Raw genomic sequence first — 16449 nt, 5'->3', positions numbered from 1 at the left:
GTCAAAACAGGATGTCATCTGTCCTTGAGTTCAAGTCGGCATTGGTGCTGTGTCAGTAGTGCTTCAAGGGGTTAAGTTGAACTTTGATGTGCATACAGTTTTGAAGCTGCTTCCAGTTCCTTTAACTCTTGAAGTTGTAGTTTCGAATCTGCATGCCACACAATGGTTCCTTCCGATCAGGTTGCTGATACGCCATACCCTGAAGCATTTATCGTGACTATCACCGCCAAAGACGCGCAGATACGAGAAACAAAAGATCGGGGCTTTCTTGGCTTGATGTCCGATTAGCCCATTGGCATTGCTTTCTACATAACACGGCGGACAAGAAGGCCAAGGCCTTCGGTGGTGAGTCTTCCCTTACATGTCTCAACGATCTCGAACGTTACACAAATGATCTATAACGTTTGAGTGAGACCTGTAGCAAGGTGAGTCTCTCCTGTATTTATAGGAGGCTGGTACTGCAACCCATAGTCAGAGCCAGGGAAGCTCGGCTCGTGTTTCAAGTGCCTGGAAAACGTCTCAATGCACCAATACAAGGGTGCAAAGTACACATGGAACTTTGCGGGCCGCAGCACTAGGATCGAAGACGCAGTGTCGCCCACAGCAAACTAATCATACATCGAATCGTGGTTTTAGCCCCATCCCACGTGGTTTGGGTCTACTGTGCTGGCTTGACAGGTATTTGAGGAAAAGGGAAGGGGGGGCAAGCGTTAAAACGCCAATAAGCTAAGGCGGTGTAACCAAGCTGAGGCTGGGAGGCTCACGCCCCCAAATGTATGTAAGACGAGCTAGTCTGAAGACCAATCAATTGGAAAGGCCTCGCCATACTTATTGGTAGCACAGGCTTCCGGTAGGTATCTGCGGGCTTGGCGTAGGTAGCGTTATATCCAAAGGATACCAAAGCTGGTGTACTTGTCTTGAGGGGGGTCTGTCCACCTCTCCAATGATCGACGCTGTGCTGGCGAGTGGTCAGCCAGGCCTAGACACCACAACTATAATGCCAGAACTGAAATGCAACCAAGTTCAGGAAGTGGTGTGCATAGATAGTCAGCTTACTAAGAATTGTAGCAAATACAGCCTAATGCAACCGACTGCATTAAGTTCCTGGATCTACAATTGAGGGGTGTTTCTTCTTTCTCCTTCTCCCAACCCTTACCGGAAGAGCTCAAGTCCATTTCACGACGAAGATCCAGACAATTGATAAGTTGATGATGGGTTCGAACAGCACATTGACCGGTTCTGCCCCGAATGCAACAGAGGGAACAATACCAGAGCTAGCTTTCTATGTAAGTTGTATACGCTGAAGCTACGGCTGATAATACTGTTCCACGTCGAAGCTTGGACACTGAACGCTAATCCTTATCATCTCATGTAGGCTCTGGCGTGGGTCTTCTTCGACACCTGCACTATTGCATTATCCGTTCGAATGTATATCCGCTACGCCTGTTTTTATCGTCTCCTGGTTGATGATGGCCTTATGGTGGTCGCTTTATTGATTCAGTGCATCACGGCTGTACTGTTCCAGCTTTACATCCATGATGTATACAAGATACAAGATGCTGGGAACGGCGAGATATTCAATTCCAACGCGGAGTATTTGAAAGATATCTCCATGGGCTCCATCGCGAATGGAGTATGCATCTTGCTCATGATCGTCGGTATAGCCGTGGTGAAGCTTACCTTTCTGCTGTTCTTTCGACGGCTAGGTGCCAAAGTGAGCTGGTAAGCCAATCACGGAGTTAGCCGACTGCTTATTTCCCCAATGCGTGGAAAGGGAACCTGACACCTAGAGCTGAATAGGTTCAATGCCATGTGGTGGGCAGTACTGCTCTTCACCATGGCTGCCTTAGCGACCCAAATCGGAATAATCGAACATTACTGTATGTTTTGGGGCCCCGAGAACATGCCTCATAACTGCAGCGGCCCGGGGCCGTCGCGCAGCCATTTTGTCCGAACTATTGTTTCTGTCGTAACAGATGCTGTATCCGATTTGCTGAGTAACTATCCTTCCATTTTTTCAATACTCTATACCTTGCTTTATTTATATCGCCTTTGGAAACCCCTTTAGCCACTTAACTTAAGTCACCACTTTACAAGATAGGATCCCTCTAATCCGTGGCGCTACCCTAGTCCTGTCTCTCCCCGTGGCAGTTCTTTGGCGAAGTCGCATATGTATACGACAAAAGCTTATTCTCACCTTCGTCTTTTGCTTGACCTTTGTTACCATCGCTATTACAATCGTCCGTGGAAACTTTTCCCAAATGCGATTCGACTCAGACAAGGCCACAACACAGAGCCCAACTTCAACGGCTGTCTGTTTCTGGTACTACTGCGAGTTCACTGCTGGTGAGTCGAGTGCGAGCTCCTCTGGGCATGGAGACATACCTTTCCTTCCGATCCGACTAATCCGATCTTGTCATGCCAAGCCTTTCTCATTTCCTGCATCGTATCGTTTCGGTCGCTCTTCGTACAGCGGAAGAACCAAGGTTTAGACCGCCGACGTGAGAAGCAACACCAGAACGCCCATCACGATGCGATTCGAAATTGGCGTGCCAGGATGAACCGCTTCCATACCAGTCTTCTTGACACATGCCGAGACCTCGACGGATGGCATAACATCGATACGGAGCCAATACCTGGCACGAGGCAGCTACCAGATGTGCCGCCAGGTCTCATGACAGTGGACTTCAATGATGACGCCAATTGGAAGAAGACGACACCAGCCAAGCCGAGCGGTTCTGGGCTCTCGGAAGACCGCTTCGGTTCGGTACATAGCTCGACCCCAACTGAAGTCTGATGTATGGTCTGCGTTTCGTGTATCTGGGGGCTTTAGCTGATCAAGGGGGCTTATGCAATGATCCATTAGCCCGGTGGTCAGGAAGGTACTTGGCCGTTTGCGAAACGATCAGTACCCTAATAGCGAGGCTCGATCTACAACATTCAGTCTCTGGAGGAAGACTGGAGCATAGCGAGAACTAGGCATTACATTTCGATTAGTATCCTGACTCAGGTGAACTATTGGCTTTATGCAAATGTATTTCTGATCGTGTAATCTAGTATCAAAGGGGGGTACGAGTGGGGAGTGGGCGCCAGACGGGGTTGCATCTCACAACGCCACCCAGCCGAACACGGTTCTATTCCAACACCAGCGCCCTTTCTTCTTTTATCCAGGCCCTCCGCCTCCCTCGCTTGACGTACTCCACCCGAGTACTCTTGCCCTGGCCGGTGCCTAACCCCTTAACCGGCTCCGCTCGCACCTCACGACTGTCGCGGCTCCCAGCCCTCCTTCGCCATCTCAAAGCTCTCCATCTTGAACGCGGGCGCGACCGTGCACCCCACCAGCGTCCAGTCCCCGAGACACTGCGCGTGCTGCCACTCCCGCGGCTGCACGACGGCCTGGGGCCGCTGGCCGGCCCAGAGGTCCTTGCCGAGCACGACGTCGCGCACGGGCGCGCCGTCGTCCCAGGAGAGCGACAGCCGCAGCGGCGCGCCGGCATAGTGGTGCCAGACCTCGACGGCGTCGAGGACGCGGTGCCAGTGCGACAGGCCGGCCTCGCCCTCGAGCAGGTAGTAGATGCACGTGCTGTTGGACGCGTGCTCCGTGCTGCCGGCGGCGTCCCGGAAGGTCTCGACGTAGTAGCCCTTCTCCGGGTGGGGGGAGAGGTTCAGGGCTTTGATGACGTCCTGGGCGGAGCGTGATTCGGCCATCTTGAGGGTTGAAAACGGGGTTTTGGGTTTCGTGTGGGAGGGTTGCTTGTGGGCTGCTTTGTCAAGTTGGTCGAACTGGCTGCAGTTTTCTGGGAAAGAGTGAGTGAGGTGGGAGGATATCGATCCGGTGAAAACACTCGCTAGTTTTCTCGATGCTCCTTGCGTCGGCTTGAACGGAGGAACTTGCTAGGAGAGGGCTGACATAATTGAAGGAACGATAAGCAGGTTGGTGACAAATGGAACCGACACTTGCTTATCTACGTTACATTCCGTGCAACACGCGTCCAACCGGGTCTCCCAAGCTCGGAAAATACCCCAGTCCCGACGTAGTGGGTGGACTAGATATCGACTGGGGCTTTTTACTTGTACTTTACTTTACTTGGGCTAGGTACCGACCTAGTAGTAGTAGCGTGCAGCAGTCGATGGCGCCAAGACCCCTGGCGCAGCCATAGCTTTTGGACCAGGCAACGAAATCTTTGGTGTTTACAATAACACTCCCGATGTCGTATGTGGGAACACGACAGGTTGTTGCACTGGCAAATGAGGGACATTGTGGGAACGTCCGAACTTGGCACTCTCTTTGCTTGTGGATACAGAGTCGTTGGACGAACTCGAAAGGTACTTGCCGAGATAAGGGAGTCGTTGATAAGGAGGGGGGCTCACATAACCCGTCTCCTTCGAAGTCAGGGGCTTTGCGCAAGTCCATGCCTTGCGTAAAAGCTTGTGTTACAATCCAATGTGAGTGGTCAATTTTCTGTTCATCCCACATCGACACCAAGTCAGCCCAGTAGCAACGAGCAGTCCACAGCAAAACAGTCCGTCAACCCATTTCCCGTTCTATAACGGGTTCCATGATGGAAAACCAAGGAGACGGGAGATACGCAGGCCATTGACGGTGAGACCAGATCAAAAGGAGGGGGAGACGTCGCGTACCCGGCGAGACGGATGGCCTCAAAGCAAACCGCCAAGGCTGTTGGCAAGTCATCAGAACATGCTTTCCCAGTACTTTTGTGCACTTAGTACTACTCGTAAGTACCACTTTTCGGAGGGTGGCGAGAATGGAGAAAGAAATGATAATTAGTTATAAGAGAACTAACAGCCAACATCCCGGCAAAGGGGAATTGGGGGCCAAATACCGAACAATATTACGCTTACCTTTTCATTATGCAGCAGCTATTGATGAAATGGGTCCACTCACGAGGTTTTATCAGGTTGCTTGGGTCAGGCTGTGACGACCCTTGATGTTTTGAAGCGATTTAGATTTGGGCCCCCCAACCGAGCTGGGTACATGCGAATGTTGCCGAGGTAATTGTGTTACTGCAAGGAAAAGACCAGACTCAAATCCGTATAGACAAGCCTTTCCCCTACAAATACATGATGATTTGATACGATCTAAGGCACCGGTGACACTCAGGACACTATCCTACTTCCGATACCACATCCGTGTCGTCTTAGTCTGCCTGATCTTCCGCTGCAGCTGAAAGATCCCATACAATAACGCCTCCGCCGTCGGCGGACACCCGGGCACGTAAATATCCACCGGCAGGATCCGATCGACGCCGCGCACGACGCTGTAGCTGTAGTGGTAGTACCCGCCGCCGTTGGCGCAGGTGCCCATGCTGATGACCCACTTGGGGTCGGGCATCTGGTCGTAGCACTGGCGGACGGCGGAGGCCATCTTGTTGGTGACGGTGCCGGCGACGATCATGACGTCGGCCTGGCGCGGCGAGGCGCGGAAGATGATGCCCAGCCGGTCCTGGTCGTACCGCGGCATCGAGCAGTGCATCATCTCGATGCCGCAGCAGGCCAGGGCGAAGGTCAGGGGGTGCAGAGAGCCGTTGCGCGCCCAGGCTAGAAGCTGGTCCAGCGATGTTCTTGTGTGGCCAGTGAGCTATTGGCATCACACGGCCACAACTATCGAGCCTATATTTGGAGTGTATGTTCTTACAAGGCATAGTCAATAACGCTCGTAGGTTTTGTCTCTGATGAGAGTGCTGTTGTTGTGGGGAGAGAGCTCGGTGTCCTACGACTGGGTATCTTCTGTTGCCGAGGCTGCGTGGTATTGGAGATGCTCCTCGCATATGGGACTGGGATTACATACGTGCCAGGACGATATGTGTTTTTGTTGCACGTTAGTGGGCGGCGAAGCACTTTGGTCTTGTTAGTCAGGTGGAATGGTATCTGGTTATCGATCAAGAAGGACCTACAGCTGGCTATCTTCGTGGTCCTCATTGTGCTTGGCTTTAATATGAAAGGGACGAAGATGACATGCAATAAGTAACATGACAGAATTCCGCAAAGAATCAACGAGAGATCCCTTTGCCAGGAGGAAAATATGGGAGTAGAGTAAAGCCGTCGGGATATTCACACATCCAAGACCCACCCAACCGGGTGCTGCTTACAGGAACCCATCAGCACTAGGTTAGTGGCCCAACTTCCCCGGTGGCAGATTACGCACTGTGTTATAGCGGATAAAACAGGGCTTATTTGATAGTGCGTAGTTCTTGTTAGAACTGTATTCTACTGGAAACGCCCCGACGCGCCCCTGTAGATTCAGTACCAGGTCAATTCTGGCCTCGGGAAAAACACACCTCGCTCGTTAGCCCGTCCCATCCAATCTGCTCATAACGCAAGCCTGGCCATGGCAACCCTGATACTGGTACATCGGATAAGATCCAGCTTGCGACCGGTCGAATTCATGAGACATGACGACATTATGTTCAGCTTGCCAGCTGCCAATCGCTGAGGCCCTTCAGCGATCCAATAGCAGCCGCGAGTGCCCATTCTGCTCAGCCGTCTTCTCCCGTGTCGACAGCGCCAAGCGACACGCCAAATGCTGCCCCCGGAGAGGGAGCCGCGCATTGCGCACCGGGAAGCGCGGTCGCAGAGCAAAGTCCTGCGACCAGTGCTCGCGGGTGAAGGTGCACTGCAACGCCGGACACCCCTGCGAGCGTTGTGCCTCTCGTGAGCTGGATTGCGCTTACAGCCGGTACTGCACCAACACTACGCATCGGCAGCCGACTGCGCATCAAGGGCCGCCCGGCTCGCCAACTCGCAGTAGTAACCATAGCCGCGTGCCTCTGTCGTTTTTACTCAATTATACAGACGAGAAGCAGGATTTCATCACCGAAAAGGCAGTGGGCGAAGAACCAGATGGCACCCTCCTCGGGCCCACCTGTGTGTCGTCGCCACAACCTCAAGTCCCAGCGGATACAATCGTCGACTACATCGACCCCATGCTGTTACTGCCGTTCACTGACAATGACCAGACCGAGTTCAGGCCGTTCGAGCTAGGCGGGCTTTACGATACTGAAGAGCAGGACCGCCTCGGCGCTCTGCTTCTCCAGGCCCCACAATCACAAGAAGACCGGCTCGCAGCCAGACTCAATCTCTTGGAACTCGAGGTTACTGCCTACATCAGCTCCAATTACTGCCCCAGGAGGGGTTCATGCGACCCGAGCGCCATCCGACGCTTCTTTCACGTCTCAAATGTCCAAAGATTCGCAATGACCTTCTGCCGCAAACGACATTACCGTTATCCCATCGTCCATTGGCCCACCTTCGCCCTCGAAGAAGCGCCTCTCCCGTTACTGATGGTCGTCGCCCTGACCGGGGCTACTTACTCGTACAGTCCGGGTCGTGGTCCCCAGCACATCACTGAGGCCCGGGAACTATACCTTCTCGCGGACTCGTATGTTTTCCATCAACTGCGCACATTCCTCGATCATCTTCCGCCTGCTTCGGAAGACGTCGATTTCACCGAGGCTGTGCAGCTTTGCCAGGCGGCTCTACTCATGTACGGCCTCGATACGCTGCTGGCGGGTGACTCCGCTATGCAACGCGTAGCCATGGCGGAACGACTACCGGAGCTGGTATCCGCCCTGAGGAGGTTGGAGTTCGTTGGCTACCGCCACGATGATTGTTCTTCCTCCGGAGCCTCTGGAGACTGGAAGCTCTTTGTGCAGCGTGAGCAAGCCATTCGACTGGTTTCCTGGGCATATTGCGTTGATTGCTTGGCCACCTTGTCCTGCAATAACCCGCCTATCTTCTCCCTGTTCGAAATGACGGGAGACCTGCCTTGTGATCCGGCGCTCTGGGATGCGGATTCTGAGTCAACTTTCAGGTCGTTGAGAGGGTCTACATTACAAGGCCAGGGAATATCGCAACCTTTGAATGTCCTCATGTCCAGTTTACTCAATAGTGACGCTCGTGAAGAAAACGGCGAATGGGATCATCTACCCCTATTCCATCTACACATCATCATGTGCGGTAAGTGCCACACCTTTTCCTTTCTTTTGCCAAACCAGCTATTAACCACATAAGATATACAGCACTTCAACCGATCATTTTCAACCTCCATGTCTCCATGTCGCTACCCCAGCAGTCGAAAGGTTTACTGCACACGCTCAGCACCTGGCGATGTCTCTGGGAGCGAGCTTTGGATAAAGTTCCAAAGACCCATTTGAGGTATGTGGGTATAGCTAGGAACATATCTGAAATCGAGTACCTCTCAAGGCGGATCATCGAGGTGGCTGCGAGCTCCGAAGGGTCCGCCTCGCGCTACCTTCAGCGAGTGCCGTCGTACAGTTCGGAGGATATACATGAGTTCATACGGGATTTCACATCAAATCTCTAATTCAATATACCAATATATGACACATCAAGGAAATGTTCCTGACACCAACAGATACTAAACTTTTCCGGGGGAAACAGTTCAGTCGCGCGCCATAACCATTGTTTCACTTTGCTAGCTCTGTTGAACTCCAAACCCCATTGGAAATGGAACGTCCCTGTTCTCCCCTTGGGCTCTACACGGACGGCTGGGCCGATGATTCTGGCTTGCCGCTTCCCGACCTCCTCCCACCCCTGGTTGATAGCCCCGGGTTGCCGAGGATGCTCATCATTATATCTAAGAACAGCCATGGTGATGATAGTAATGTGACCAAATCTGTAGCCATCATAGTTCTCGGGAACAATGATCTGAAATCGCCAAATGGGAATCATGATATCACTGAGTGATATCCCTTTGGGACCGAAACCGAGCAATCGGGTATCACCTGACGCCTGCCCGTCTGCTGGTCTAAGGTCGAATAGGCAGAACTTTTGCAGCAGGTCACCTAACCTTCTCAGTGCACCAAGTACCTCCTTATAAATGCCGTGAGTTCTCGTGGACGACCTGGAGGCGCGCCATTTGAGGAGGCCCTTCAGAATGTGGTTTTCGTATTTGTCAAAGGCTTCACTCTTCTGCCATCGCTTCTCACGTCGGAAACCCAGGATGTAGTAAGTAAGGGAAGCGAGAGCGAGAATGGCGGATGGCGATCCGCGCGCTCGCGCGGGGATCAGGTGGTCTAGTATTTCGAGGGCATGATCTGGATCGTAGCGGTCCATACTCGGTGATGTTACGTATACCACCCGCCAGGCGCCAGTCGGGCCCGGGGCGGGACAGGGATGAATGCGTAGGACGTCGCCGCATATGACCAAACTAGCTTTGTCGAGGCCAAGCCAAGACGGGTACGCCTCTAGCTTGCCGTACTTCGAATACATTATATAAGGAAGTGGACGCTTCCTTTTCTTTGACCAGTCTGGAACCCAAGATGGGAAGTCGAAGTCGTTTGGCCACCGAACAGCACCAAACTCGAATAAATAAAGCAGAACATAGATTCTCGTATCTCTGTTTGCTGAACGCAGCGCCGATGAAGCCACTTGTTTGTAAATCTCTTTCCAGCCCCTCTTGTAATCCAGCTGAAATCTGCCGTAGGGACAGAGGCCGTGCAGAGCAGCTATCCGATCTTCCTTGTCGCGGCATTCCGCTTCGTGGAAGTTCCACAGGTGTTCCAAGAGGTCGGTAGTCTTCAATGGGTTTCCCAGAGCCGCTGCCATGGTCTTGTTGTAGTTTGCCCTGTAATAGTCGACTCGGCTCATCTGGAAGGCGTTCATCCTGCGGACGTAGGAGGTGATTACCTCTAAGGCGATCGTATGACTTCCCCAATGGATAACGGCTGCTCGAGCAAGCATGGCCTCCTGTATAACCCAGCGACGCGAGAACCAAGACTGACCAAAGAACTCGGAGCCGAGTTCGTTAATACAGTCGCATGAAGAGCCGGTCGTCCTCCTCCTTTTCTCTGAAAGCGAGGGGCATGTCGCAGCCGCCGGGAACCTGTTTCTACATACGATATAGATGGCGATTTGCTCCACGGGGGGAACTGCGACCGTCATATTCCTCAGTATAAGTGTACAGGTCGACCTGCCCGAACAACGTAAACAGCCAGGCGGTTCTGGCCGTTTCGACACCAAGCCAAATTCGGACATCTTCTGCCCTTTTGTATATGGATCCCATCCGGGGAACCTGGTGGGCTTTCTCGATTTCGTCGTCCTGATTGAGGCAGATGGCGTCCATCCACAGGTAGCGGGTTTCTTCGGGTAGCCGAAGGTACCGCAGCATGGTATCGACGGTGGTGGAAATAGTGAAAAGGGAGCTGCCTCTACCGTGTCTGATCTCCAGACTTCCTTTGTACTCTGGAACGCCCCATGCGTAGGAAGCAGCAGAGTACTTGGTAGTTGGATACGAACGCCTGCGGTGGAGGATCGCGCAGCTTAGTGGCATGTCAATCACCGTTGCTGGGTCAAGTGCAATGATTCGAATCTCATCATCATCGCTCAGTGGTTCGTATTGGTATGCATTGTGGCCCTCCATGTTGATTGAATCAAGCGATCGAAGCGGCCGACCTCCCTGCAGTCTCTGGTGTTAGAGGTTTTGTCGTGGTTCAAAAGAGGGACAGTGGAGTCTCAACCCAACCACGTCTGAGGAGGGAGCCGATGGGTGCTCAGTCCAGGAGGAAGCAAGTATCAGGCTTCAGTACCCCGCTCGCAACGTGTGACAAGTAGGTAGAAAACTGTCTGATACATGCATGTTAGTGCGCGCCTCAGATTATCAACCCAAAAGTCCTAGCTGGGCGCAGTCAGCCCAAGGTGGGGATCGCGACCAATCGATCATTGTCAAACGAGCGAGGCTTGCAGATTACTCAGTAGAAAACACCATACCGACCGCCGCAAAGCTTTTGCATATGTGGTGAAGCGTAGATCGGGCGGTTAGGGAGAAGTCCAGGGGTTGGCAGGACGCATCTGGCCCACTGTGTTATGATCGGTAGTTGCAAGTGCAATAACTGCCTAATTATATGGTTTGCTTGATGACGGAAAGCCTATGTAACTATCCAGTACAGCCCATCAACAGTAGGTTACACGAGGGCTGGATCGTTAGCTTGCTTGCCCCCCAAGAAGCTTCAGAAGGGAAAGGGATGTATTATGAAGCTGTAAGCAGTGTCTACAAGAACGGTGCCTCCCTAGCCACACCATTATCAACAATATGCAGTCTAGTCCCAACTATTAAGTCATGCAGTGAATATATTTTATATTAGAAGACGCATCTGGCATACGAAGAAGCCAAGTGACAAATTATAATCCAGTCCTTCTTACCTCACTCCTACATTCATGGCCCTTGTCTCTCCACATACTTGTATATATATGTATATATATATACTATCACGTATTAATAAGATTCAATAACCCTCTTCAAGTCATTAGAATTCATCCCACACAAAAATCAAGCAGCAAACCCTTGTCTCACTCCATTATTGCCATAATATTTAACCGATCAATTATGTGATGGAGTTCACGAACCAAGGAACAGACACGGATTGCGTTGGACTGCTGTGAGGCTGTTGTCGTATTTTACTTTATCCTTCGACTCCAATCCCTGTGTCGCACAAGGCCGTTGCCCCATGGTGTGCTGCCGGGACAGGTTACACCCGTCTCCAAGTGACTCGGGTCGTCTGCATCCGGGTCCGTGTCCGCGCGAAGCGACTGAGTTTCCTTTGTTCTTCACAATCCCCGACTACATGCCCCAACAGATCGTCATACCTGAGACCCCTGCGCCGGAATGCGAATGTCCACCTTGGTTCTCGCGGTAACTCATCACGGCGCTTCCTGTAGGGTAGTTGCTCTCGACTGTCCCTCGAAGGACCATTGGTACGTTTATGAACCGGCAAATGCAAAAGCTCCGGCACCCCTTACACCATATCCACCGTACTCCCAAAGGATTCTGGAGAAGTCTGCCTCGTCTCCGGCTATATGTGCGGACTATAGACGATGCCATGGGAATGGTTGGGGGCATAGATAGTGCATTTGCGAGACCAAACCAGGGGCTTGTCAGGTCTCGAAACCACCCAAATCGAAGCTGCAACAAGCACAAGCCTGGTGAACTGGGTTCTAGGGGCGCCCCCCAGTATAAAAAACCACGGCAGCAGCATTACTCCACCGTCGCCGTCCCTACAGTCTGTTGATCTTAGTTATACCCCAATAAGCCACCTCGGCTTCAACAACGAATCCTACGAATTTTCGCATTCGACGCTTGCCTGGTTAGCTCAATCGGTAGAGCGTGAGACTCTTAATCTCAAGGCTGCGGGTTCGACCCCCGCATCGGGCTCAATTCCTGATGCATCTGATCCAATCAGATACCTCTCTTTTGCGTTTTCTTTTGCCGGGAATGGGTGGGCACCGAGTATTGACACGGCTCATTATCACTGACCCGCTCTTTTGGTCAAAATGGACCTAGTGAGGGCAGGCAATTGTGCTGTGCGGATGAGGTCCAATGCCGGACTTTGAGGATGTTAGTTCTGCGGTTGAGGGGCAAGACTGGATCAAGCCGCAATTAACGAATCGACGGCGGAGTATAAATGAGTCGCGAGGAACGACAATCTTATATGAAGGAGACCCTGGCTTAGAAGGTTCTGACCACAGGGCACAGGTCGTCCGCGTCGAACTAGAAGCCAACTCGCTACGAGGTAGTAAAACGAAAGCAGAGGGATGGAACTGGACGATGTTAAATAAGGGGCTGGCACGGGCGGAAGCCGGAGCACGTTTAACCGATATCGCCGAGCCAATAAGCCCGGAAGAGCTGGATCAAGCTGTCGATAACCTTATAGGCGACCTACGAAAGATTGCCGACATAGCAGCCCCAAAAAAGACCCCCTATACTGGTAAAGGTACGCCCTGGTGGTCACCGGAGGTCCAAGAAGCGCAGACTATTACGAAACAACGATACCGAGCCTATCTCGCGGTACCCTCGCAATACACTTGGAACCAATACACCGAGTCGAAGACGGACCTGGAGAGAATCGTTCAAATGGCGAAAACGAAAAGCTGGCGCCACGCAGTCGCCGCTGCCTCCCACGATTTTAAGACACTTTGGTCGCTCGAACGATGGGCCCGACTACGGAGCTGGACGCCACCACAGACAGCGGGAATCCCAGAATTACGGCGTAGCGAAGGAGCTGCTAACGAGGCGCGAAGCCACGACGAGAAAGCTACGCTCCTTTCGGAGAGGTTCTTCCCTAACCCAGAAGCCGACCTTACGGACTTAAATACCGTACCGAACCACGCCCCTAGCCTTACCCCTGTCGAGGCAGAGGTAACGGCTGAGGAGATAAGAGATATTATTAAGCAGAAGGGACCCTGGAAGGCTCCAGGGGAAGACCTTTTACCTCCTGGTTTTCTCAAAGCGTGTGGGGAACCCCTTTTCCGGACGTTAGCCGGCTTGGCGACAGCGAGCTTCCGGCTTGCCTACTTCCCCAAACGTTTCCGTACGGCAAAGGTTATCGTGATCCCAAAGCCAAATAAAACAGCAACCGAAAAGCAGACACCTGGTGGATGGAAACCTATTTCATTACTCAGTACGGTCGGGAAGGTAATAGAGACAGCTATGAACCGGCGAATTACCGGAATAGCCGAGGAGTACTCGCTTCTACCTAAAGGCCAGATGGGGAACCGGACGCAGCGGTCTACCGAGCTGGCTATTCGACTAGTTACCGACGTCGTCCGTACAACGTGGCAACAAAAGGGCGTCGCTTCCCTCCTCCAGCTCGATATTAAAGGCGCTTTCGATACAGTTAACCATAAAAGACTAATTGCTACACTCCGCGAGAAGGGACTGCCGGATTGGGTCTGCCGATGGGTCGAGAGCTTTATTACGGACAGATCGGTCCACCTTTATTTCGACGGTAAGTCGTCAAGGAGGATCCAGCTCCGCGCTAGTGTTCCGCAAAGCTCCCCGCTATCACCGATCCTCTTTATTCTCTATATCGCTACACTATACGAGGAGCTAGAAGCGTACGAGCAGCTTATTATTGTCGGATTCGCGGATGATACGAATCTTATTGCCGTAGGGCCAGACCACGTTACGAATTACCGAAACCTAGAAAGAGCCTGGGAGACTTGTAGCCGCTAGGCACGCACGAGAGGGATGGAGTTCGAACCTAAAAAGAGCGAGCTTATCCATTTTACTAGAGCGCGAGAAGCCTGTACGCTGCAGGTACGCCTCGGAGACGCTGCTATAGCGCCGGTAACCTCTGCGAGATTCCTCGGCGTCTGGCTCCATCGGAAGCTACAATGGAAGGACCACATCTCAAAATCAAAGCGAAAATGGCAACTCAGACATTAGCTCTCACCAGGCTCGCAGCGTCAGTTTAGGGATGTTCGGTACGAAGGGCAAAGGAGCTTTATACGAAGGTAATACGTAGCGTACTCGCGTACGGAGCGTCGGCTTAGCATAGAGTGGGCGATACCGAAAAAGGGCCAGCCCTTAGCCTTATAATAGTCCAGAACTCCTGTCTCCGGACCGTAACAGGGGCATATAAGGCGACCCCCCAATGCTACTTAGAGACTAAAGCGGCAGTTCCCCCCTCGACCTTTATTTAAGTGCGAGGGCAGCTAGCTTCGAGATACGCACGGAGACTACCGGGAAGCTACAACTTTTACGCGGCGCCTGTATAAAAGCGGCAGAGATCATCAATAAAGAACGTAGCGCAAGGAGAAGGAGACAAAGGAGACCCCAAGGGGCCACTAGCGAAGCCCCCACGACTCCATGGCCAAGCGACGCTCAACTAACGTCAGCCAGACAATGGCTAGATGGTCAAACGGTCGAACAAGCGCTCAAAGAGAAATGGGAACAAAGATGGTTCCATGCCGTTACTCCGACGCGAGGCCGCCGCGAACTAGCTGCAGAGTCGCCGCCAGACTGGGGAGCGTGCCGTTGTTACGACGATATGCTCAAGCACGAAGCATCGGTCCTAATACAAGCACGCACTGGAAGAATAGGGCTCAAGTCGTTCCTGTTCACCTGTCGGGTTCCAGACGTCCCGACGCCGCTATGCAACTGCGGTGAAGGACGGGAGACAGCCGAACACCTGATCCTATACTGCAAAGACTTCGAGGGAAGACAAGAGCAGCTAGCAAGACAGCTAACACCTAGTCCGCTGCGAACTCGTCGCGATCTAGCGGCGCTTACTGCAGAAAAAGATACGGCGAAGGTTATCGCAAAGTGGCTTCTACGGACCGGTCGACTGCCGCTGTATAAGTTGGCAATGGAGATTGGGGGACCACCCGAACCTGGATAATCTCTCTTCAGGCCCTAAAGCAAGGGTCACTAGGCTGGTGGGTGAGAACCAGCATGGTAACGTCGAGCACGTGAGGTAGATTTTACGATATTGGCAGCGTGTATTTTTAGTCCAGCTTCGGCACGGTTTATTACACGAGGAACTAGGTAGATGTACCGAAGGCCTTCGGCATACGGCGTACTATTAATAATAATAATAAATGAGTCGCGCTTGAGAGATGGTCAGCCAAAGCAATAACAAAGCATGTAATCCAAGCCTTACGATCCTCATGGGGTTTGGTGAGCTTTGCGCCATGCAACGTCCCGCAACAAAACGCCGGCTGACCAGATCTGCCAATGCTTGCATAACGCCCGATTCAAATACCCAGGAGCAGCGTCACTTGAATGTTTCCTCGAATAAACGACACAAGTGTCACGGCCTGAGTTATTGGCCCTCTATCACACATCTTGGTTGATTACATGAAGCCGGATGGATTGGTTGGTCCGGGGTCTGGTCAACATCCCTCCTGAGCTGACACCCCTCCAATGTGACAAAAGCCAATTAAGGCGTTTCTGGTAAATTCTTGGCATATTTCGGGCCTCTTTTGGGTTGCGTAAGCGGCCCCCAGGTTACTATTATAACGCCATTGCTCAGGAAATGGATGGGTTGCGCCATGAGGCTGAAGATATGCCGATCGGACCATTATCACTGTGGTTTAAATTTCCCAATAGAACGTCGGGGAAACTCCCTCTCATTTCCCTATTATCAAGACCAAACCGGTACTAGAGAAGTGTTGGTGTAATCAAAATTCTAGTCTTGTCTAGTGCACACCGAGACTATCATCCCGTATCGGAACAAAGGTTGGCTGCGAACGACCATGGCAAATCCGAGTCCGGCAGAGTGGCGCCCTCCTCTACTCAACGCCATCACCCCTACCAATGACTGCAAAGCAGCCGCAGATTGGGCCCGATCCAAATCCAGCGACGAGTCGGTTGCAAACGAAAAGATATACGGGCTGATGCGCGCGATGCTCCCGCCTGAGGAGGCGAGCCGGCCTACGAACGGGAGCCTAATCGACTGGTATGAGCGCCTGAATGACACCGAGTTGCTGATCAAGAGTGTTCGGTCGTGCGATTTGCGAAATCCATGCAATGCCGATGGCAACTACATCAGCTTGGATGTAGACTCCGATGTTCTTGGGATTGGAGTAAGTATATTCACTGTGTGTCGTGGTCTTTTGCGTTGCTTGGCTCGAAACGGCTGACAAACTGCTATTAGATGATTATCAGTTACTATTTAGGTTCGTCTTCAT

At 52.3% G+C, this 16449-nt stretch overlaps 5 protein-coding genes across 5 annotated transcripts; 2 read left to right on the top strand and 3 right to left on the bottom strand.

Annotated features, from left to right (window-relative positions):
* Positions 1-1211: 1211 nt before the first annotated feature.
* Positions 1212-2797, top strand: PG986_000135 (uncharacterized protein; the record flags this gene model as incomplete). Its single annotated transcript, XM_066836357.1, has 5 exons — positions 1212-1286; positions 1376-1722; positions 1801-1880; positions 2098-2346; positions 2493-2797. 5 exons carry the CDS (start codon positions 1212-1214, stop codon positions 2795-2797), a joined length of 1056 nt encoding a protein of 351 aa, XP_066705250.1.
* Positions 2798-3258: 461 nt separating this feature from the next.
* PG986_000134 (cupin family protein) lies at positions 3259-3708 on the bottom strand (the record flags this gene model as incomplete). Its single annotated transcript, XM_066836356.1, has 1 exon — positions 3259-3708. The coding sequence occupies one exon, from the start codon at positions 3706-3708 to the stop codon at positions 3259-3261; it is 450 nt and encodes a 149-aa protein (XP_066705249.1).
* A 1423-nt stretch (positions 3709-5131) lies between these two features.
* PG986_000133 (uncharacterized protein) lies at positions 5132-5663 on the bottom strand (the record flags this gene model as incomplete). Its single annotated transcript, XM_066836355.1, has 2 exons — positions 5132-5559; positions 5657-5663. The coding sequence occupies 2 exons, from the start codon at positions 5661-5663 to the stop codon at positions 5132-5134; spliced, it is 435 nt and encodes a 144-aa protein (XP_066705248.1).
* Positions 5664-6413: 750 nt separating this feature from the next.
* On the top strand, positions 6414-8344 carry PG986_000132 (uncharacterized protein; the record flags this gene model as incomplete). Its single annotated transcript, XM_066836354.1, has 2 exons — positions 6414-7977; positions 8040-8344. The coding sequence occupies 2 exons, from the start codon at positions 6414-6416 to the stop codon at positions 8342-8344; spliced, it is 1869 nt and encodes a 622-aa protein (XP_066705247.1).
* On the bottom strand, positions 8341-9924 carry PG986_000131 (uncharacterized protein; the record flags this gene model as incomplete). The annotated part of the gene is made up of 1 exon (XM_066836353.1): positions 8341-9924. The coding sequence occupies one exon, from the start codon at positions 9922-9924 to the stop codon at positions 8341-8343; it is 1584 nt and encodes a 527-aa protein (XP_066705246.1).
* Between the last annotated feature and the right edge of the window lie 6525 nt (positions 9925-16449).

The sequence above is a fragment of the Apiospora aurea genome, assembly GCF_038362705.1.
Source record: "Apiospora aurea strain CBS 24483 chromosome Unknown utg000001l_segment0_segment0, whole genome shotgun sequence".
In the NCBI taxonomy this organism is placed as follows: domain Eukaryota; kingdom Fungi; phylum Ascomycota; class Sordariomycetes; order Amphisphaeriales; family Apiosporaceae; genus Apiospora; species Apiospora aurea.
The sequence above is the reverse complement of the archived record's forward strand: the minus strand, read 5'-3'. Positions and strand labels throughout refer to the sequence as shown.